Here is a 23,947-nt window from a genome sequence, read left to right on the forward strand (position 1 = left end):
ACGTAATATTTCTTGCTTACTCGATTAAGACATTCACCCCATACTTGGGGCCATGCTGTTCATTTCAACACAGACACAATTATTACAAGTCAAATCTACTACATAATATGCTATATGTATAAAAAGTAAATGGTTACATGCTTAGAAACTGAACTGTAAACTTAAAATTCTTTAATTAACGCGAAACATGTTTAAGTGTGCAGGTTGTTAGGATATACGACCGTTCTGGTGGCATTGCTTAAATTCATGCAACAGTTACGGAAATAAATTTGAAAATCTGCCGTGATTTCAAACTACAGGAGTTCCATTTACAGCAAACAGCATCTTGTGTAGATGTTTTCAGCTGTTCATTGGAGCCTCGACTCTTTTTCTGCGTGCAATTAGTGTTACAAAGGCAGCTACAAATGTACAAACATTCATGCAAGCCGCACATCTAACATGTTAGTTTTATTATTTTATTTTTCGGGCTCCCAATTGTTAAAAAGTGATTCGAAAATATTATTAAAGGCACGCACACATTCATGTGGACATATATAAAGATGTGTACAGTGGACTTTCTGATGAGTCAACCCAGGAATTTAACAGACAGCGCGAAAATGCTAGGCACTAGCCGGAGCTCGCTGCTTCATGAATAAGAGCGAAAATGGCGATGGCAACTGTTCTATTTAGAGTGAGCCTGAGGCTTCAATATCTACAAGTATACTTGTATATGAGACTAACATATTGTGTGACATAAAGTTTTTGATAGTGGGCTTGTTGACTTAGCTTTTACGAAAGTGAAAATTACGAATCGATAAGGATGTTGATTTAGATTGTGGTAACCTAATAAAATGCTGCAGCTCCTAACTTATTTTATTCAGACCATATTTTTCGTATGCAGACAAGGATTCAAGGCGCGGTATATAAGAAAAATCGGTAAGCTATATTGGCTATACATACATGTAAAATAGTTCGACCTATTACTACTTAAATTCACAGTAACATCTATTCATTTATTTAATGTTGTTTTTTGGTTTGCGCTGATGGAATGAATTCCTTGTGTCGGTTTACTTTATGAGGTGTGTACTGTATTTAATAATAAGCAACGAGTATGTGGAGTGATATCCATTGCTATTAGTTTTGCGTAATTAAATTTTCACATTAGTTACTCAGCTTGATATCGGTTGTTTTTGTTTCCCATTTTCGTGAACCGCTTGAAACAATCATTCATCCGATTTTTATACCCTATAACCGAAGCTTATGTTACATACACAAGGGGGTGTGGCGGACCCGGAAAAGTATATATCTGTGTCATAAGACAAGGCGATGTTTCTATATTTTGGTGTGTATTAAAAGGTGAGCCCGCTTAAATTAATTTCATTCTTATTATTTTTATACTCTGGGTACAGTATAAAAAAATCGAATTCCCAAAGTTATGTTATAGGCTGATGGAGGCGTGGTACATATATATATGTATATATATACTTTTATATGATATGATACATATGATACCTATATATAATAGATAAGAAAGACGTAATCAATCGTATTTCCGTAGAAATTGTATATCAAGCAAATATTGAACGAGTATTTACGAGTTTAAATAGTTTCATCCAAATTGGTGCAGCCATAGTTGCTCTTAAAACTTTCGGCGCATAAATGAAGTTGATTAGAAAACATCTGTCTTTATAAAGCAATATCCTAAGCAAAGCTGGATATTTTGTGTAGTATTTCTTCATAACCAGAAGTTGTATCAAAGTCAATAAACTAGTATTTCATTTAGCTTCCAAAGGAATGACTGTTAAAATAAAGCTATTCCTTTTATTTAAATGGATGAACCGCGGAAAAGCAACTCAAGAGTCGTGCAGACACTACATACCGTTCTACTTGTTTTTGTTTATTTATTGTTTTTTTATTTTTTAATTTTTTTTTTTTTTTGAGCTATATAATCAGCTCGATAACATTTTAATTGAGAGTGTAGAGAAAAAAACTGTTGTTTCAATGATGGATAGCATTAATTACAAAATTGTATAATTCTAAACATCAAAACTCAAATTCGCGCGTCTGTTTTCGGTTTAGTTGAGTGTGTAAAGAGCTTAACTGATTACATTTTGTTATTGTTGCTGTTTGTTATTGCAACACATGCCGGGCCCGGCTACGGGAATGGGCCCCCAAGCTCGATGTGAGAGGCGCATGTTAATTTACTGGGCATCTGACGCAAATAACTCGAGTGCACATATATTTATGTCAAGCGGCGTGTGTGTGCATGCGTGTGCGTGCATGCGTGTGTGTGTGGGTCGTTCATAAATATTTGCTAATGTTTGGAGAGTGCAAACGCATTGTGTCTATTTACAACGGCATAGTGTCCCGCAGCTGGGACCTGGACGCGCTTCAAAATTATGTAGAATGACTGGAAAGCGACATAACATCAGGAAAATGATGTCAATGCAGTAAATACAGCTCGATCGACTTTATTACATCAATTTCCAGATTGCCAGCACCGTTGTTGTAAGCGCCAGTGGCTGTGGCAATGATAGACGGCTGACAACAATGGCAAGTGATATTTGTGGCAATAAATAAAGCAAAATCCAAAATGCGAATTTATCAAAATGGCAGCAAATGATGGGCAAGTGAACAGCTAAAGGGAATGTAGGACACGACCAAAGGGATCAGGCATTCATTACACCCATTCCATATACCATGAATTTGGAATGGTACCCTCCTTAGCCATTAAACAAAGAGATAACTTATTTTAATACAAGCATTACAAAAACATTTATATTCTTATGAACCCCTTCTTGTAATTAGTAGCTTCAGCAGCTTCGATTTGATTTTTAAACGAGCTTTATTGTTTTGTTTAATTCAGTTCTAACTAATCTCATATAAAAGCATTTATTACAAGTGTATGTATGTTTCTTGAAAACTGTAATGCTGTTGGAAAAAAACTAATAAGCTTAAGTTCACATTAAAGTACCAACTGTGTTGTTGTTCTAGTCTTTTTGTTGGTAATAGCTTCATAATCTATTCAATAAATTATTGGTGTATGAATAAGATAGTGAAGGAAATAAAGTTAGAAATGTTGGCTTACTAGTCTTTGTACTATTTCGAGTACATTTGGCAAAGATTTATTGTTTTATGTTTAATCGCCTTTCTCGAGGAAATACCAAAAATTAATCAGATAATGTACTTAAAAATTACTGCATTACGTTTGCAGCCACAAAAGAGCAAATTGCAATATCTGTTCAGAAGAAAAAAGGCATTCCAGACCTTTTCTTAGTTCATCTGCATTTCTATTAAATACATACAAATTTTTACATTCGCGGAGAAATTCCTAAACAATTTATGAGCTCGTCTAGCCGACTGAAGTTACTAATAAATACGGTTCTTATATATCATTTGGAAATGTACCAAAATTTGAATTGAAAATTGGCGGTTGTGAACTGGTGCTTGGTTTCATTGATCCGGGCATGCAGGGGCTAGCAAGTAGCAACCGGGACTAGTAAGGACAAATAAGAGTGCAGATATTGATATGTTGCGTGGCAAGATGTGCGTGCGATTGTGTCGTAAGTTTTATGCTGATTTGCAAATAAGCAGCAACTGAAAATCAGCACAAAAGTCCAACTACTCATAAAGGGTATGTACATATGCAATAAAACTATTTAAAGTAAATTTAAAATAGATTTTGGCTAGAATGTCGTTCGATACGCACTCGCTGTGTGTGTGTGTGTGTGTGTGTGTGTGTGTATTAAGGCTGGTGTATGCTTGGCTGGTGTGCGAGTATGGTGTTGGTGGTGCCACACCAAAATGCATATTTATGGCACTTGTGTGCATTGCAAGTGACCGAGTATGCAACCGGGTGTGTAGATGTGCAAGTGCAAGTGCATGTGCATGTGCCTGTGCCTGTGTCTGCGTATTATTTTAACTGTAAGTGATTGCTCTGCAGACGGCCGGACGAGCAGACGGTCTGGGCAAACAAACTGCATGCCACACACAAAGGCATTGGCGCAGTGGAAGGCGTGGATGGATATCCCGGCCACCGCAATGCCCCATTTGGCGCTTTGTTTGTTCGCTGCAAGTTTATCTAATAAACTGGGAGCGAGGTGCTGGTTGTTGTGTGTTCAAGATGTGGTGGCCCTTGGCTTTTGGTGCATTGCTGCTACGTACGCTTAAATTGTCTGCTAAGTTGCCACACACACACACACACACATACACACACACACCCAACACCATAGCATGTATTTATCGCTTGATCTTTGTTTTAGGGCTCATTACGTTGAATAAATGATGCAAGTGATATATGTACATTAGATGTGTAGCTCGCCAGTACGAGGTTAAGGCGAAAGTAGACATTTGATAAACTCAGAAGTTTTAGCATTTAATTCAAAAACCAAGTATGATCGATCTAAGTAGTTCGTAATTTTCATTTTGTCATAAACTTTCTCTCCAAGTAAAGAACGTCTGAATTTTCTCTGCACACATTAAGATAAAGCGTGATTTTTAAATCGTTTTGTATGAGTCCTAAAGGAGTTTTGTTCCTCGTTGTTCTATGGAAATATCTAGTTATTAGGACATTAGAGCTATTTTACATTTTTATTCAGGGGCACGCACTGTTTGTCGTCTCATTTCTGCCAGTGTGAAGCCATAACTCAAAAATGGAACATAAATAGGAAATGTTAAGATGGCCCACCAAATTAAAGGATGGAAGAACAATTTTAGTCAGACGGTGCTGGCAAATGCACTTAATATACAGATTGAATTTAGACTTAGAGCTTACTACTTAAACATGTAGATAAGTGCAAAGGCAAGTGCTGTTGGTGCTCCTCGGTACTTACCTCGCTCGTCGATGCTGCTGCCCGGATAGGTGCGGTGGGTTAGACTTATGTCGCTGCCGGTGACTAAATCACCAAAGTGTGCAGTTTTGTGCGTTTTGGTGCCGGTGCTAAATAGATAATACGAGTCGTACAAAGAAGTAAGTGCAATTCAAATTAATGGAGTTGTGTGCAAAATACAAACGTAAGTGCTCTAGGTGAAGCATATCGAATCAAATTGATCAAATACATGTGTAGAGTGAGTGTATGTGTGTGTGTGCATGTGCATGTGCCGGTTCAGTGCATTGGCTATTTATTCACACAGAAAATGGCTTATAGTTTGCATTAATCGGCTTACATCATTAGGGCTAAGGGCGGCACAGGTTGTGGCGCCGCAAAACTAAATAGAAGCTGCTTGCAGCGCTTTGTTGGCTGCTTTTGACTTTTCACTTCCGCTGCTAAATGATAATCACAATGCCAAAACATTACAAATTTATGAAACACTAGCTTGCTTGCCACTTGTTGTATAGTAGAAGCCCCAATGACCATTGCACCACACCCTGCCGCCGGTGCTTGGCTGCTCTCATGCATCGTGCTGGTCATTGCCTGCCATTGACAGGGTAGTTGAATATTTATTAGGACCAAATATATTAAAATCCGATTATTTAAATGCAGTACCAATGCCTAAGGAGCAAAGACGACTCAGCATTGTGTATATTCATTAGTTGACTGCCGCTGCTAACCGGAAATTGTGGCATACCCAAGTGAGTCAATTATTTTAAAAGCTTTTGCTTAAAGTTGGTGGACGCTGCGGTTAGAGGAGTTGAGCCTAACGTGCCTTAACTTAATGAAACGCTGAAAATCAGCAGTCACATGTGAAACTTTGCTACGAATCGAAAGTTTGTTAAACAGCCCTAGGTTGCAAACTAAAGCCAAGCATCTCGGCGATGCCGAAGATCCGTAAAGAGATTTTCTGGTACACATTCCATACTTAAAAGAACTGGGGAGGGTTGACCCCGCTGGTGGGCTGGCGGTGGAGGCCTGTTCGTGCGTATAGTAGGTATGGGGGTGCGTGTGGGAACCCGCATCGACCACCACTACCACATCGTCCACCTCGCCGCGCTCCAAATCATCGATGCGCTGTGCTGGGTGCTTCTTGTGTCCGCGGTGCGTAGCTACCTCAACGACCACGTCGTCATCGTCGGAGGTGTGTGGGCTGTGCGAGGCGAGTACCAATGGATTGTTTATGCCCCACGACGGTGGATGCAAGTAATGCGGATAATTTGAATAGATCTCAGCGCGTATGCGATCGTCGTAGTCATCGTCTTCCTCCTCCTCGTCCTCCTCTTCGTCATTGCCCGCCGGGGCATATCCTTCGTTCTTCGCGTGTCCACCGCCAGCTCCTTCGTGGTACTCTATGTTATTCGAAAGCACATCGGTGGAGTTGATGCCGCGTAGCCGCGATTTTTGCTTGGACTTGGGCTTGGTCTTTTGTTTTAGCTTTGGCAAGCCGTTGGGGAAAAATATTAGTCTATCTGCAAAGAGCCAAGAGAGAAAAAGAGAGCGGGGAGAGAACGTGCGTGCGGTGCAAGAAATAAAACATTTAGTGCCAAAGAGGTGCAATTTGTGCTAAACATATTGCCTTACATATAAATAGGTGTGTGGGTGTGTGCGTGTGCTCATGTGTGTGTGTGCAAGTGCGAGCATTTAATTAGCCCAATTAGTGCTACGTTTTTGTTGTTTTTCAGTGCTGCCGGGCCGCGTAGTTGGCGGCTCGTGGGTCTATTTAGTGTGGTTTCGGTGGCGGATGTGCGACTAACAGCTTGCGCGATGTGCCCTGAGCATGTTCTGTGTGTGTGTGTGTGTGTGTGCTTGTTTATTTGTGAATGCGGGCGGGTGTGTGTGAATATGTACTATGAGAGAATTAGCCGGCATGAGTTGGTTAAAAACAAAATAATACTTGTTTTGTATAGCTGGGAACATTAAAGCATTGGCATTGAGTTAAGAGAATGAGCAGCTGCATGATTTAGATAGAAAATTAAATTTGAAAACTATATTTTTGTTGTATTTCTTTAACCGCCTATGTTAATTGCCCCACCCGACTCCAAGAAGCCCTTTAGCCCTAGCCGATAAATAAAGCGCGAGTGATAGTCAGTTACAGTGAAGGGTAGAGCGAGATAGAGTAGCGAGAGGGAGAGAGAGAGATAGAGATATAGGGAGAGATAGCACAGTTAGATCTGTAATCAGTTGCAGTTAGTTAGTTAGAGATAGATAGAATGGATACTTCTAATACGATTAGTACTTAGTGGTGATGGTGCAAATGGTACTCATTTGGCTTGGCAATAAACTAAAGCACAGATTTAGGTTTTTTAAACACTATTACAGCTAGCAAGTGGCATATCAATCAATCAGTTGCTGGCAAGATTGTGAAGGTGGGTGGTTGCTGGGCTTACTTCTATAAGTTTGATAGTGAGAGCGGTGACAGTTACGGCAGTTTGATTTGCAAACGTATACGTGAGATATATTGTTACTGAATATAGCTATTATATTGATATACGAGTACATAAGTAGGCATATTGATAGGTAATATTTTACTGATCGCAAATCACGCAATACATGGGTTTCGATTACTTTGATTACTTTGTTTTGATGCAGAAGCGTGCGGTTTTTGGTTTTTGGTTTTTGTTTTCGATATAGTTTTAGGTTTGGTTTTTGAGTTTCCGTTACTTAGTTTACTAATATTGTTAGGCTAGTTTCATTTTGAGCGTTTCACAGAGTACAAGAAAACGAAAAGAGTACAAAATCTAAAAGGAAAGTAAAATAGACAAAACAAAGGAAATCACTTGTTGTTAAGAATACGAACTCAAATCAGATACATAGTAGTTACTAATCACGATAAGAAAGAATGAATCAATTAATATTGTTTGTAATTCGAAGAATATACGACAAAACGTTTTAATGTTTTGTAGCACTTTTGGGTTCGCGATAGGTTTGTGTTATTGCTTGATAAATTGTAGTTGTAGTTGTTGTTGTTGTTGCTGCTGCGATTTCGCACACAAACTTACCCACACACGGATTGTGATTAACAATATTAAATATACGATCACAGCGCTTTTTCATATGATTATTTGGACAGATGCAGCCGAACATGGGCGACAGCCGTAGGTTTGTCCAGGAATCGTGGCAGGCATCCCTGTAAAAAAAAGTTGAAAAGAGCTTAGTTAGCTTCGTTTTGGCTTCCTTTTTGGTAAAACCCGCTGCTTAAGTCCACAGTAACCGCAACAGTTTGGGACCACACAGCTAACTCGCAACTAAGCTAATTGAATTCATTTTAGGTCCCCATCCGGTCGGCCCCTCTAGCCACGCCACTTCCGCTACGTGCCAGCAAAGTTTAAAATTGGCAATTACATCAAAAATGCATACATACGGCACTGCAATTAATATTTTATCGCATAGGTGGTGGAACAACAAAAATCGCTGCGCCATCTAAGGGAGCAAACCTGCGAGGGATTGCGTCGATATGCGTGGCAAAAGTTTTGGCGGCGCCCTGGTGCACAAAAACTTTAAGCTGGAAGCCAGCGCAACATGCCGCCGCCACAAAAAGTCATTTCGAGTTATTAAAACATTCAGAACGTTTGTATTCAAGCAGTCAGGCAGTCAGTCAGGCAGGCAGTCAGGCCGGTAAGGAAGGCAAGGAAGTCATGTCAGTAAGGATATGTGAAGGCTGTAGGAAACAGTACATAAGAATGCTACAAGCAGGAAGTTTAATTTCGTGATGCTCGTTGAAGTTAGCGCCCAACGTTCGCATGCCACATGCTCGCGTGTCTGCTTATATGTGTGTGTGTGTAAGTTTTTGCCAATAAAATCGAATATCGAAATTAAATGTTGCTCTGCTGTTTCCTGCTTCAACGTGTATGCTGCAGTTTAATATTGCGGCAGGCAAGTCGCCTAGCGACATTGAAGTTTTCCCTATATCCGTCGCACAGTGGTTCACAGTGGTTCATGGCACGAACCCGCATGGTCGTAAGTGTTTCATTGTAATAATTAAATTAATAAAATTATAGATATGTGGGCCAAAACTCCTCCTAAATATTTTACTGAACTAAGAACTGAAAGCAATAGCTGGTTGCAGATATATCAGATATTACTTAAGTGGCTATAACTTCATTTAGAGTTGTTTCTACCCATTGACAAGAGCACAGATATGCACTAACAGAAAGTAAATGTAGATTTTTTTTTAGAAAAATCACTTTTACTTTCTGTTAGAAAAATCAGAATTATGGGAGTTACGAAGAAAGTGTATAATGAGTGAGCACGGGAAAACATCTTAGTCCTCGGATTAAGGTACAAGTATATTACATTTTTGCCTAACACGGGAAACATTTGAATAAGTTTAAAATAATGTGAATAGTGATACGTATACGTAATATATTATTTTCTAGCTTGGCTTTTCCTGCTCAAAGGTGATTGAATTTTGGCCGAAGAGAATTGATTCTGAGCCACGGTACGTCGACACCCGTCCTACAATGGCATGCATTTCCCAATTACCGTTATGCTATGGCTGAAAATCAATTTTCATATTTAACCAGAATATTTAATTGAGTTTTTTGCAGCACTTCGAATAGTGGTGGCACACTGCATGCCATTGTTCTAATTAGCACTGCGCTCGTCCTGACAATTTTCCCGCAGGAAAAGTTGTGAACTTTTCGCGGCTGCAGACGCAGATTTTTGGGTCATGCCCCCGCCGACTTGTCGTTGTTATTGCTTGTATTCATTATGGGAAACTGAGTTATCAATAATTATAATTGATTATTTGGTAGCATTGTTGCGCAGCGTCGAAGGGACGCAATTTAAATATTCCATTCAAATTTTGCAAGAGAAGCGAATCTTTTTCGAAAGTTTATTTCCTCCTCAACCACTTTGCTTACCTGTTCTCCATTTTGCATTTATTGTCACGCACTTTACAGTGTGTTTTAAAATCTTCGAAGAGCTTTAAGCATTTGCGTTCCTGCTGGCAGACGGAGAGCGCGTGATTGCACGTCGGCAGAGCATCTATAGGGTATGGATCCTTTTCAGCTGCGGAAAATAAAAGCGAAATTCAGAAGTGTGGAAGGAAAGTTATTTCAATAACAATAGCCAGCAAATCAATTAAAAAGTTTCCCCTACATGGGGTACTAGCTTGTTTATGTAAACTTTATTTTTGCAACACATACATATTTTACAAGCGATGTCGTAAAAGTGGGCCTTTTAATCGAAATACGCACAATGATACTATTACCAAATAATACTCTGGACATTAACTGTTGCTCATAAATGAAAAGCTAAGCTTTACTATTTCAAAAGGTAGTAATAGCGGCCTCCTACAGCACTCAATAATTACTATATTCTTCGTTTTAAAATCAACTGCAAAGTGCTAATGATTAGTTTTTAAATAATATTCTAAAATTCACTTGTGTATCTCAGATTAGTGCACCTGATAGTCCTTACTTGTATAGCACTAGTCGAAAATTAAATTACATTGAACATATAGGTTAATTTGTCTGCCTAAGCATTGTTTCAGGAGCCAAAACCTTTGCTGGGAGTCAGGATGGCTAACTCACCTTTCTTGAGAACGAATCCGCAGGGATGATCGAACAGAAAGTCCCGGAAATGATTGCAATCGGGATCCATTCCAGGCTCTTTGCAGAGACATGTTGGCCGAAAGAATTGAAACGCTTGAAGTGTTCGCAGTGCCGCTTGACATTTTGTGACAGTCACTGTACTGCAGGATACTGAAAAGAGAAGACCGCGAGTAGGAAAAACATTCAGTTCCAAGTATGGTTAATGATCTATAAATTGTTTGAGCACTTAAGCCCCGACACTTGCTGCTCTGTCCAATTTCGGACGCACTCAAATCGATTACCGAGTTGTAATCGTGACAGTTGTTATAAATGGCAGGCTGCTGACCAAGCAGCCAAGCGACAAAGCGGCCAAACGACCAAGCGACCAGCCAACTACAAACCAGACACATGTCATAATAATAGCAACGGCAACAACAATATGAATAATTGAGTATTCAACCAAATGGTCGATATAAGCAACCAATGAAGCGTACGCCGACTCGCTCCCAGCCCCGATAATATTTTATAACATAATAAATTATGTTTCATTTCTCTCTCTCTCTCACACACACACACACAACACATACACACATAACTATGAACTCATACTTGTATATATGACAGCTTATTCAAGCATATGACAAGCACTACAAACAGGGAGAGAAAGAGAGAGGGAGAGGGGGAGATATGCGGATAGGCCCGCCAGCAGGCGTAGGCCCCAAACAAACAAAAGGCAAACATCTGTTGGCCATCTATTGTCCTTTTCGCCATAAAACATAAGCCTTACTAATAAACTGTGCCACGGCAACACTTCACACGCACACAGACACACACACACACGCATACATCTATACACACGTAAACAGATTGACACACACATAGCCATACAAACACACGCTCAATGGCTGAACTATTCGACGTATACCCGTTGGTGGTTCCTCGTCATAAGCCGTAAAATCGCCAAAAAGCCCAACAAGCGAACTGTCCAGCCGGACAAAGGGCAGCATATATGAGGTCGGCCACATTGGGTGCCGAGTACGGGCACGTCATTCATGCGACCCGCCTGCCCTGCGCCCCTTGCCATTTCGTGAACAACAGCGGACATGATTATTTGCTAGTTGAACATAAAGTTGCTTCCGCAGGCAAACTGGTCTGGGAACATCGAGCTACGCAACAAGTGACATTTCTCGCAGGCATCCATCATGTTCCTGCCATCAGGATCAGCATCGGCCAGGCGTGTGTATGCCTTCACTCAGAGGAAAGGAGTGGAAAATATACACACAGTTATATACAGATATATATTTATATACAGATAGATATAGATATATAGCTGTATTTATTGTAGAGAGAGACATTCCATATGAGTATAGCATATTCCATTCACACCTCCGGTAACATACCAATCTTAGAATAAAGTTGAAATTGTAGAAATACACAAGATATTATTGCAATAAAACACATACAGATCTCCCAATTGAATTAATATGATCCAACTATAATACTTTTTACTTTTTAATCTCAAGTGAGCTCTCTTCCCCCTCACTGAAAATTCTATTGTCAGCTACTTCCGGCAGAATCACTGATTATCACTGCTGTGAGTTAGGGGCATAGCTAGCCGGACTGGCTAATAAACCCTCCCCCAACGGGATAGTGATTCTCCACCTCTAGCTTTTAATTATTTGTATAGCCTGTACCCAAAGGGTGAAAGGCTATACTAGTTTTGTGCGAATGTATGTAACATGCAGAAGGAGGCGTGGCAGACCCCACATAGTATATATATTCTTGATCAGGATGACAAGCTGAGTCGATATAGCCATGTCCGTCTGTCCGTCCGTCCGTCCGTCTGTATGAACGCAAGGATCTTAGCAAGTACAAGAGCAAGAATAACCAAACTTGGTATCCAGATTCTCCCAAGTCCGAGAAAGTACGAGTTTGAGATTGTTTCGATGCACCCTATCCCCCGAAATTCGTGTTTTTAATACCTCCTGTAATTCTTAAAATTTTTAAACTCAATTTTGGCATATACATCCAGTTAGTGATTATGTGTCCGTATGTTAAGTTTGATCATGATTGGTCAATTCTGAAGAAAGTTATAGTCGTAAATAAAATCGCTGCCCATGCGCTGGCTGCAACTCTGCCCGCAGCGCTGCCAGCAGCTGTTGTTGTTGCTGCTTTGGTTCAACTTTGTGCTGCATACATACCATTTCTTTTTTGTTAGGTCTAATAACGTCTCTGAGTTCTCCCTGCTGTGAATCGGGGCATAGCTGACTGTTTGGCAAATAAAATTCCCCCACCGGGTCGGATTCGTTAATAGACATTTTTGTTATTTCTATTATTATTATATTATTATTAATTTTTTACATGGACAGCCCTGTTTGTCGATAAATAAATATATAAATGGACAACAGACAATTGGCCTAGAACTATAGTCCAATTGAGTGTCGGAAAATGTTTATTAAGCACTCTGTTGTTTTTTTTTAATGTTCATAATATATTTACAATTTAATCAATTGCTTAATTTTTAATTTGCATTTGTTTATTTTTTTTTAATGAAGTTCTTTTGTTCTCGTCCTATCGTTTCTTGTCTTATGTCGTCTTATCTAAGAGAAGATGTAATCGTATCGTTTTTTATCGAATATTTTTTAAAAGTATGTTATCTTAGTGAAAGTTTGATTATGTTTAATGGTGTGTTTTTTTCTGTGAGTGTAGCAATAGTCCTAGTTGTTGTTTTAGGTGCTGCACGACCCGTCTTCAATAAAACCTCATTGACACTTAAACTTCTTGGAGTCGCGATGCGTCCGTCTGGGAGCCACAGCATGTGTCCACCTAGTATTAGAGCACTCATATGGGTAGTGCACTTTTAGGGGGAGGGCATGGGAAGGACCAGTTCATGTGCTTACTGCTTAGTGTTGTCGTTTTTGTTGCCGGTTCGGTTTCCCGCTTTGCTGTTCTGTTGGTGCTGTTGGTGGTTTGAGTTCGTCGTTGCATGCTGCGCAGTCATAAAAAAGGCGAGTGGTTTTTATGCTTCATCGCCATCAACTGACGCCGTTTGTATTCGTATTTGTCGTTCTTGCTGTTGTTGCTGCTCACTGTATGCCATTGTTTTGCCTTTGCTTTTACTGTTATTGTTAAGTCCTCAATTCGTTTTTATTCGAAACGCGTTTCCGGTTGTTGAGTTGGTCGCTGAATTGGTTCAATGATTTCTTTGTTGCCTATGCTGTGCCACTGATATGGTCATTGCCATGCGACTTTTTGCCTGTTTCTATTTGATTTTAGTTTGTTTTTGTTTTAGCTTTTATTGCCGACGTTATTTGCTTGCGTTATTGCCATAAATTTTGGCAATACTCGTAGGTGAAATTTATATGACATTTATTTAGTGGCTATAAAAAGTGAAGGAAATTAAACATGTGCTGGTGAATTATATTTGTAGAAATGCTCGGTCAGGTCCCAATCTCAACATGGTAGCGCCTCACGCATCACACGCTTTTAAACTCACCCAGATTTAAACGTGCAATTAATTAAATTAAACAAACTGGCCTGCTCGACCTTCCCACTGACCGTGTGTGCGCCTTTGTGCATAAAATATTTTACGACTTCGTCTTTGGCCGCGAGTGCATCCTGTCGCCATGCAACGCGGACAGCCGGCGGCACATCCGGTGGCCCAAAAGGGGACAGCAGCAGCTTGTGCTGGCCATGCGAACACATGTCCTTTTGTTATATTAAACAGGCGTGCAGTCCGCTATTGTGTGCAGCAGGGCATTTGTGAGTGGCGGTGCGAGTATGTATGTATGTGTTATAGCTTCTGTGTGCAGTTTGGGGCTTGTTGATTTTATTGAACCGGCGGCAGGCATCAGAAAGTGCACAAAGTGGACACAAAAATGCCTGCGAGGCTGAAGTAAGAGAAGCATGTTGCAAAGAATGCAATGCAAAGGCACGATTGCGGGCCGGCAGCAGCAGATGCTTGCCAAAATATTTATCACCCAGACGACGAGTTGGAGCTGCTTTTAAAGGCTTTTGTTGGCCGTGTTGTCGCATATAGACCGGAGGAGTGCGCAAAGGAAGTACTGCATGAAATGCAATTATCATAAATATTCAAGCCGTGCTGGCCTTGCCACTTTAAAATTTTTTACGTGTGTGTGCTTAATGCTTTGAGGACATTTAAAGGACAACATGCAACGCGTAGCAGCAGACCATTAACGTCTGCCTCGCCTCCTGCCGACAGTAGAAAGTAATTTGAGTTTTAAATGAAAAAGTTCAAAGTGCGTTCTGTGTTTTGCGTTTTGCGTTTGATAACGACCAGCGAACACATGTAGTATACGAGTATGTGTGTGTGCATGAATATGTCTAACGATGGTCCTGTGGCCAAGTGCCATAAAAATAAAACGCCACCAAAACGAATTTGCTTGGTATTGTATTTGGTATTTGATTTGGTTTTTAACATAAGATGAACAACAGCGAGTGTTGTCGTGTGTTTTTATTATTATTTCCGCTCAGATGTGCTTGCATTGCATCCTCTAAGTGTACCGCAGTGCCTTGATAAGATGCCAAATTTGGATTGTATCTTTCATACTTTTCGATATAGTATTTGTACATATAGTATGTACTTATATCCAAATCGAAAGTAAACTTTTACCCATAGTGTGCCTATGTAGTCGGAAATGTAATTCCTGGACGGGCTCCCTTGCTTGAATAAGAACGCCGTCCGATTTCTCGCGAGTCGTTTTGTATACTGTTGGTCTGAAGGCTGAATACATTTTATACCGCACTGTTATTTACATATACGAGTATAATATTATAAAGAGGAAATATTTGATTGTTTGTTTCTTTGCTTATTTGAATTGAATGGACTCCGACTCTACTGGACTAAAACGCCAATAATATACCCAAGTTTTAAGAACATTACCTAACAAATTCCTGAACAGGATGCAGTTAGTTCAAAATCATCCTCGAAACATTATGTCACTTTAAATATTAGGGCAATATTATTCAAAAGTCCCCAGCCAAATAAAAAATTACAAATCGATCGACAACGTGACTAATATAGCAAACTCAATCCATTACCCACAGGAATTTGTAAATTCTCTAAACCCTTCTGGGCTGCTACCAAATGAATTGAAGCTAAAAGTTGAAATTCCAATCATGCTTTTGAGAAATTAAAGACCTCCGAGCATGTGTAATGGGACGAGGCTGGATATTAAGGAATTTCAGGACAATTTAAGTGTATCAACTATTATCAACGGCCCAGCAACTGGTCAACTAGATCATATACCGAGGATAGCGATGATCTGTCGATCCCATTTAAACGGCTTCAATTTTCGGTAAAAAAAACATCTTTCGCGTTATCTATTAACAAGTCCCATGACAAAACCTTCAAATTAGTACGACCTACGAAAGGTACTTTTTACTCATGGCCAACTGCGAAGCTCTAACTCAATAGAAAGTAACAAAAAAAAATCGATGAAGGAAAAGAAAAATTCATTAATATTCAAACTATTTTTATAATTGTACACTTTTGCGATAGAAACTATGTGTGCTTACTAAGCTATTGAGTGTTTGTTTTGTACGGCGGACGAATATATTATTTGCTGCAAAAGAAATTTAATAACCTGATATTGCACCAGGGCAATGGACTATTTGTTTCCATTATTGCTAAGTCTGACGTAAACCGAGTCGCTCTAGCAATCGACTTGCTTTTTTCTACCTAGTAGTTGGCCTTGAATGCCTTTTCAAAACATACTCCCAAAAAAATTCCTAAAAATTATAGCAAACCTTGTTCGCAACTTTTCAATCTAAAGTAAATTATTTTCAATGGTATGTATTGATTTTAAATGTGATTGTTACGAGTGTTATGTGCAGATAATAATGAAATTTTTTCAAGGCCGCTATGAAATCTATAAAAACATCATGGGCTGACGAAGTTGAAGACTATGTAGATGGTCTGCCACCCTCCAAAGAGTACACTGAGGGTGGCTACAAATATGTCACCGAGTACAAATACAATGAGGAGGGTAAGAAAACGAAGGTTGTCCGCACGTATAAGGTGGAAAAACAAATAGTTCCCAAATCAGTGGCGCGTCGTCGCACCTGGGCGAAGTTTGGTGACTCACGTGAGGACAAACCTGGTCCCAACTCACACACCACAATGGCAGCAGAGGAGATTTTCATGCACTTTATTGGTTCCAAAGAGTTCGAACAGAATCATGAGCCACTGCTGGATGCCTCAAAGAACATAGCCAAGTGCCGGATATGCAATGGCGAGCACTGGTCTGTCAATTGTCCATACAAGGGCACATCGATGGACAGCAAAACACTGATGGAGAATAAGGCAACGGCAGCGGCTGCAGCTGTGGTCGGTGATTCAAGCAAGACGGGCAAATACGTGCCCCCATTCATGAAGGATGGCGGCAAGGGTATATCCCGTGAACGGGACGATTCCTCAGCCGTTCGTATCTCGAACTTGTCGGAGTCCATGACAGAGGCTGATCTGGAGGAGCTGGTAAAGAAAATCGGCCCCCATACAAAGATGTATCTGGCCCGCGAAAAGAATACGGGTTTGTGCAAGGGATTCGCCTATGTGCATTTTAAGTTTCGCAAGGATGCAGCTGCCGCCATTGAAATTTTGAATGGTCATGGTTACGATCATCTCATATTGAGCGTAGAGTGGTCAAAGCCTCAGGCATAGGTTGCATTGCTATTTAAACAGCGGGCTAAATAAATATATAAGGTAAATGTATTCGTCTAAGGTGTGCATGAAATGGTCAGGTAGAGCAGCTAATGTTAAATTTTAAACGCAGTTTCTCCTCTGAAGAAAATAAGTTAAAAGAAGAAGACGAAAGGGCTTGTGGGAAAGTGTGCAGAGCACCACAACGCGCTACTGTTTGCCTGACAGTGGGCGGACTAGACATTAATAATTAAATAAAAGATTAGACTTATGCACGACACACATTCGAACGGACACACAGAAACACTCATACGCACCGTACGCCCAGGAAGCCGACGAGCGCAAGTGACGTGGCTTTCATAAGACATCCGAAGAAGGAATAGTTGCGCTGAAAACTTAAATACGTACATATTTGAATGAGTTGGCAAGGATCAAAGTAAAAGCTTTCAAGCTTTCAAGTGTGGGTGGCAGTGGCAGTGCATGCACAAAAGAAATGTGTACCCACCTCCAGATGGGTGGCGACCAAAGCCAACTCTAAAACAAATTACTGAATAATTTATAAATTAACTTTTTCTTTACTTGTTTAACGCTTTTGTATGCGACCCAGTTGCTGCCGCACAGCCAGCAACCGCCACGATTTTGCACCTTTAGGTTATGTGCGCCAAACAAGTACAGGAGCTTACCCACACACTCACTCACACAAGCACGTGTGTGCAGAGGAAAAAAAATTGAAATCAAAACAAGTAAAAAAGCTAAAGTCGGGTGTCCCGACTTTGAAATACTCTGTACATATGTTTACAATAATTATAGAAAATAAAAAAAAAAATAAATAAAAAAAAAATTGGATCGATTTTACCTCTCTCGGTATTCGAACTCACGTAAAGGGTGTATAATTGCACATTTACATAGCAATTGCGTCTGTGTGAGTGTATGTATGCCTATGCGCATCAATTCGTGTCTGTGTAAGCATTTTCGCAGTCAACCAAACAGCAACATCAACAACAGCCGCGGGCAGCGTTTGAGCAGCGCTGCAGCAGCGCTGCTGCAGCAAATATATTTATGGCTATAACTTCTTGGTAAATCGGTCTATCATAATGAAATTTGGCATACGGACACATAATAACTAACTGGGGGTATTTGTAAAATTTTAGTTCGAAATTCCAAGAATTACGGGAGTTAGAGAAAATCGCATTTGCGGTGGAGAGGGGGGAGGGAGGGAAATTCCAAAATATACATTTTCTGCGTATTCACACAAGGCATCTTGGACTAAAATTTGGTGTACCTAGGTCTTATAGTCTCCGAGATATAGGCGATTATACGAATGGAAAATCGGGAAAACCCCCATAGGGGGGAAGTGGGGGGGAAAATCAAAAAAATAAAACAAACTCGTATAGAATACACACATAACGCATCTTTGTGGAAAATTTGGTGTCTCTATCTCTTATAGTCTCTGAGATCCAGGTGTTCATACGGACGGACAGACGGACAGACGGACAGACAGACAGACAGGGCTAGATCGACTCGTCTTGTCACGCTGATCAATAATATATATACTTTGTGGGGTCTGCCACGCCTCCTTCTGCCTGTTACATTTTTCAGCTCCCGCAAACCTAATATACTCTTGTACATTTCATGTACAGAGTATAAACAGACGAACGGATGAACGGACGGCCGACCACTACTACGTTCTCAGGGGCATTTGAATATTCAAATGTTTTCGGTGGCGACGCGACGCGACGCGTTGCTCGCATGTTGCGCTTTAAGTATACGCCATTATTTACTGTTTTGTTGCACGCGCGCTCGCGGAGGAACTGCTGAAATAATTACACAGTTGCCAAAACAACACAACGGCTGGGACTGAGCGCCGGGCACTGAGTAAATAACAGGGAACAAACCAAACTAACAAAAATTAATTCTCAAATGGCCGAAGAGTCGCGTCCGTAATCAGCGTTGATTGCTTCAAGAAAATGGCAAATACCAAGGGTTCAAGCCGCCAAATGGAAGTCATTTTGGAAAAAATAAATAGGAATAACTAAATTGCTTAAGCCTACAAATTATTATGTATTCGTACACCCCTATTCCGAACGACTTTCTTACCTGGTATGGGGCCACATACGCGTGGTATAATTTCCAGTATTGCCGAGCACGAAGCATCCTCAAAACATAATTGACGGGCAAGGATGCAATTTAAGATGGCGACCACTCCTTTGATGGTTGAACCTGTAAAAAAACGATAAGGTTAACAGGCTTTCCTCTTTAAGAGTAATATGATATGAGCTATATTATATTGTATTTATTCAAATGCATTTACACAAATATTTGTCATAGTCATCGAATAATCCAAAGTACTGCATGGAGAGTGTTGCATTTTGGGCTTGTATCCACCATCTGAACATTTCTTATCTATATCAGAGCCCCCAACTCAATTCACACAAATTCTTCTTATACTTTGCCAGCAGAAAGTAGAGTATACTCCTACTTGTATGTTATTGCTCAGTATGAACGTAGAAATATCGATGCTTTAATTGCTCCAGTATTTCTTAGAAATATTTCACAAAAGTTCTCAATTATTTTCTGTTTGTGCTAATATCATTAAATAGGTCGACTGAAAACGAATGTGCATATTTATTTACTTTTAAATTTTAAATCGACCGTGAGAATTACACATAAATGGGAACTAAAAGAGTCCAAAAATAAAGTTTGTTAATGTGGGTCTAATCGTTTCCTATATCCATGCGATTATTTACATGGACAGACAGTCGATAGTTTAATTGTTATTATTAAGACTTTCAATCTTTTTACATCAAATATGCCAGCGAGTTGGTTTAAGGTAATTCTGATTTCTCGCAAAATACATCAAAATTACTGCAGAGCTGTTGTGGCAGATCCAACTTATCTACGACTTGTGCTCCTAGCTAGTAGCGAGGCAGCTAAGTTGACTATCGCACAGTGATCGAAGCGCATTAAAATAAGCTAGTCAGCACCCTTCGATGTGCACGCTAATTTACTATAATTATGTCAACTACTTGGACGTAAATGAAAATAGTAATCATCAGAGTAGGAACTGGCAGGCGGTGGTTCGGGTATAACTACTATCGGTGGCTCTAGTTAGTTAGTATAAAAAGAATTACATCCCCAATGAGTAAAAGGTACAGTCTTATATTTTGAACGCTGAAACGTGACAGACATTGCAATGCTTCCACAGGAGATTTGAGGAAGTTGACGTTAAGGTCAAACTGCACTGTAACACTAATAAACAAAAGTTATATTATCTAAGAATCGTCCAAAGGGGGACCATCGTCTCCGTATTAATGAAATTTTATAAGTTCTGCAGCGACATTTAAATTTAATGAAGCCTGTGGCACACAATGAACTCTAATATTTTTCGTAGTGCTTGACGTCCGACAGGATGACTGTTGGCGAGCAGTGCAATTCTTCAGACTTGAACATGTTATTTACTTTATAACATTTATTTATTTATTAGCTCTCTTAACAGAGAAGTTCTGAGTAAGCATTTGAGATTGCACTCCGAGGGTATACTTTTCCTCTTGCATGTGAGTATAGTGTTTGCTTTTCCAAATTGCAAAATATTTGTCAGTAAAACTTTGATTCTAGTGCATTTTCGTTCTGGTTGACAAATATTTGTCCAGTTCAAATCGACCGTTTGCTATACTTACGTTTACTATAATTAACATGATTTATTTTATCTGCATAACCGTTTCAAAGGCACATTCTTATTTATACACATGTATTCGTGGAATCTCTAGACCAGTTAGCTAGTAGATAAGTACTATACCAATTAAGTCTTATATAGTTGGATGTTATCTTATAAAAAATTATTAGGACAGGACAGATTCGAAAATCAACATATTGGGTCTTAAGTTAGACTCTCCTGCCACTCACTTTTATTTGGTAATATCTGTATGCAGCGGCCTCCACAGCAAGAATGTTACCGCCAATGACTCTGACAAGTACGCTTGTGGACTCTCAGTCGGTAACGGTTGATAAATTATTCATTTCAATTTCATTTCGTTACATAAAAATAAACCAAGTCATTCCATCCGCCGTCAGAGAGTTAGCGATCCAGTCGCACTCTATGCTGGCGGCTGCTATCTAAGCAGTCAACTTAATAGTATATCCGGCCACTGGTCTTTGAACTGCGAATGCAGCGCACCCTGCCATCCGCCGGATGGCCTGTAAAGTTGTGCCCGCTACCCTGCGCTCATTAACAAAATGACCGTTTGCATATTGTAACCAAGCGGGCGGACGGCCGACCTACAGTGTGCCGGGGCGTTGGGGAAGGGCGCATAGGGCTAACGAAGTAAAAGTAAAAGAAAGGCATTCAAAAATTCAAGAATTGCATGCAGACGTAGCTGATGGTAGACTCGGCCAGAGGACGACTGCAGGAAGTGGCCTACTGCCGTCTACACAATAACGAAAATAGCAGATGGACGTAAGTTTGGGGCAGTTTGGCAGTAAAAGTTTTTCTGCAAACGACTGCCGACTCCCGAATCCTTTGCGGAAACACAAATAAATAAAAGTTGAGTGCAAACTGCAACAATGTTTGGGACAGGAGTCGTGAAAGGGGGCTGGGCTGTGGGTAGCTTGCTGTTATATATTTATTGGTTGCCTGGATATTGTGCTTAAATTGTTGTACTACAAGTAGCTTAGAAAATTATTAGTGACAACCGCGTTGCCCAGCTCTCCACCGCTGCTCAAACAAATTACTGACCCATGTGACTCATTCGAAATCACTTAAAAGCACAACTCAAGCTGGAATTCAAAACACAATAACAATTGTTTTGGGATACACCATAAATTTGAATGTCAAGAGGAAAAACGCAGACGTGCTGTTGGAAAAAATAGGCACATTAATATGCACTACGTTCCACCATCATGGCAATCGCCACCTCCATCTCCACCTCCAATTCCACCTCCATCTACACTCTATTCCACCGACCCCACCGCTACGCAACACCAACAGCGACGACAACCAGAACAATTCGTTTGTGTCACAATCAGATTCGCCAGAAATTTCGCGTTCGCATGTTGCCGCCATGTTTCATGAATTATTTTCCAGGCGAAAGTTTCGCGCGACGTCCAAAGTTTGACTGCAAAAAAATAAAAAATAGAAAGAAGGAAATAAAAGGAAAGCAGCAAGCCATCGACTGCGTCGGGACTGCCCACTGAATCGTTGGAGCCACCCGCATGAAATGCCCAGAAGATATCGCGGTACGTTGGGGGCTTTGTCGTTTGGCGCTGTTTGTGTCGGTCGGGGTTGCTTGGTTGGTGTGGCACATTTTTCGATTACCATTTCGCTTTTCTTATGTGCCGTCTTGCCCTTTATCCTACCACCTACCAATACCGATGTTTCACATTTTCTGCAACTTCGTTTGCTCTTCGCTGCTGCTTAAATTTCAATTGTGTTCTGTGTTCTGTGTACTGTGCGCTGTGCGCTGTGTGTTGAGTGTTGTATGTTGTGTGTTGTGGGCTTCTGGTCGACTGAAGCACTCTGGTGCAGGCTTTAATAAATTATGACCATGAAGGGGGCAGTGCTGAGTTGTGTTGTTGCAGCTGCTTGCAGTTGCCGGTGTTGTTGCCGTTCCCTCTGACGCTGCCACTGCCATTGCCGCTGCTGTTGCTGTAGCTGTGGGTCCCCACTCCCCGCCACTTTAAAAAGTTGATACAACAAATTCTCTTCACAACAGCAGAAATAACAACAATAATAGCTGGCAGCGGAGGCAAAACCAACAACAGCGTTGTAAAACGACCGCATTACGAGCTCGCGAATTGTTGGCGCTTCACATTGCCCGTAAGCCAGCCACTAGCGGCACAGTGGCAGAAAGACAGAGCCAGAGACAGAGAAAGAGAGGCAGGAACAGCAACATGGTCGAGAAATGGCAGCTTTACAACTTCCGCCAAACGGCGGCGACGTTGACTGCGAGTTGTAGCAACTGTGAAATGTTCTGTTCGTTGTGCTGTTGGGCGTTAGGCCATCTTATGTCATTCGGGATTATTTTGTGGGTTAAAAACTAATTTTCGGGCATGAAGTGGATTTGCTTTTTGTCTGCCCTGTGCCAGCACTAGTTTTGGTGTTAGTGTTCATGTTGTTGTTGATGTTGCTTTGCCAATCCATAAACATGCGAAACGTTCTAGTTACCATCAACTAACATGGGGCCGAACTCCCAGCCGTTATTACCAAATAATTTACACACAGAACATATTCGCACATATAGGCTCTTCAAATTCCAACGACCTTGTGACGTTGCTTCGGGAGTGCAATAAAAATGTCCAACAGATTGCCACATAAAGCAGCTGGCTGACCAGTTGACCGCTATGGGTAGGCCGCCATATTGTCACAGATGTCAGCAGTTGAGAGTTCGTGGCCAAGTTATTTCATTTCATTTAATGTTCCGACCAGGAAAAAGTGACAGAGGCGATGTGGCGCCTCTTAAATTTAAATACAACAACAACAAGAACTCTGGCAACAAAAAGCGAGAATCCGAATCTCTGGAACTTAAATTTCGCCAACACCATTGACAAAAATACTAACATCAGCTACAGCAACAACTAGACTGCCTCGACAACAAGCGAGATACAATTTTCGCCTGCGGTCATTTTTATAGAGTAGGGTGGGCAAATGGATTGAAGTCAACTTTGGCACAAAAACTCTGCTCTGGCTGCTGCTGGGGATTATGGTCAATTATGTGTAAATACAATTATTGTTATTGTCAATGCTGCTGCTCTTGTTGTTGTCGAGGCTTCTGAATTTGTTGTGTACATCTTTTTATGTTGAATAAATACTATACACACAGATATTCACTTATTTCGTTTCTATTTTATAGGGCCGAGTGAGTCGGGTGTCTACCTTAGAAAACCAAAATAACCAGCAACCACCG

At 40.6% G+C, this 23,947-nt stretch overlaps 2 protein-coding genes across 5 annotated transcripts in view; one reads left to right on the plus strand and one right to left on the minus strand.

Moving 5' to 3' along the window:
• The window catches only part of LOC115620477, an 80,178-nt gene that overhangs the window by 25,329 nt on the left and 30,902 nt on the right, over window positions 1–23,947 (minus strand). For 2 of the 3 annotated variants that reach the window (XM_030513709.1, XM_030513710.1), the window contains exons 2-7: window positions 19,146–19,268; window positions 10,388–10,558; window positions 9,716–9,863; window positions 7,853–7,980; window positions 5,779–6,322; window positions 4,812–4,918 (exon numbers count right to left, since the gene is read on the minus strand). In XM_030513709.1, the coding sequence (XP_030369569.1) occupies window positions 4,812–4,918; window positions 5,779–6,322; window positions 7,853–7,980; window positions 9,716–9,863; window positions 10,388–10,558; window positions 19,146–19,268 (1,221 nt within the window). The remainder of the gene's footprint in view (window positions 1–4,811; window positions 4,919–5,778; window positions 6,323–7,852; window positions 7,981–9,715; window positions 9,864–10,387; window positions 10,559–19,145; window positions 19,269–23,947) is intronic. The other variant, XM_030513711.1, reaches the window with a different exon arrangement.
• On the plus strand, window positions 15,995–17,200 carry LOC115620478 (eukaryotic translation initiation factor 3 subunit G-2). Of its 2 annotated transcripts, XM_030513712.1 has the most exons (3): window positions 15,995–16,198; window positions 16,266–17,111; window positions 17,182–17,200. In XM_030513712.1, the coding sequence occupies exons 1-2, from the start codon at window positions 16,196–16,198 to the stop codon at window positions 17,067–17,069; spliced, it is 807 nt and encodes a 268-aa protein (XP_030369572.1). In that variant the 5' UTR covers window positions 15,995–16,195; the 3' UTR covers window positions 17,070–17,111; window positions 17,182–17,200. The 2 variants fall into 2 exon arrangements, with proteins under 2 accessions (XP_030369572.1, XP_030369573.1); XM_030513713.1 differs by lacking the exon at window positions 17,182–17,200 and having other exon boundaries at window positions 16,266–17,116.

This window comes from Scaptodrosophila lebanonensis, unplaced genomic scaffold (assembly GCF_003285725.1).
Source record: "Scaptodrosophila lebanonensis strain 11010-0011.00,11010-0021.00 unplaced genomic scaffold, SlebRS2 tig00000024-arrow-pilon, whole genome shotgun sequence".
Lineage (NCBI taxonomy): Eukaryota > Metazoa > Arthropoda > Insecta > Diptera > Drosophilidae > Scaptodrosophila > Scaptodrosophila lebanonensis.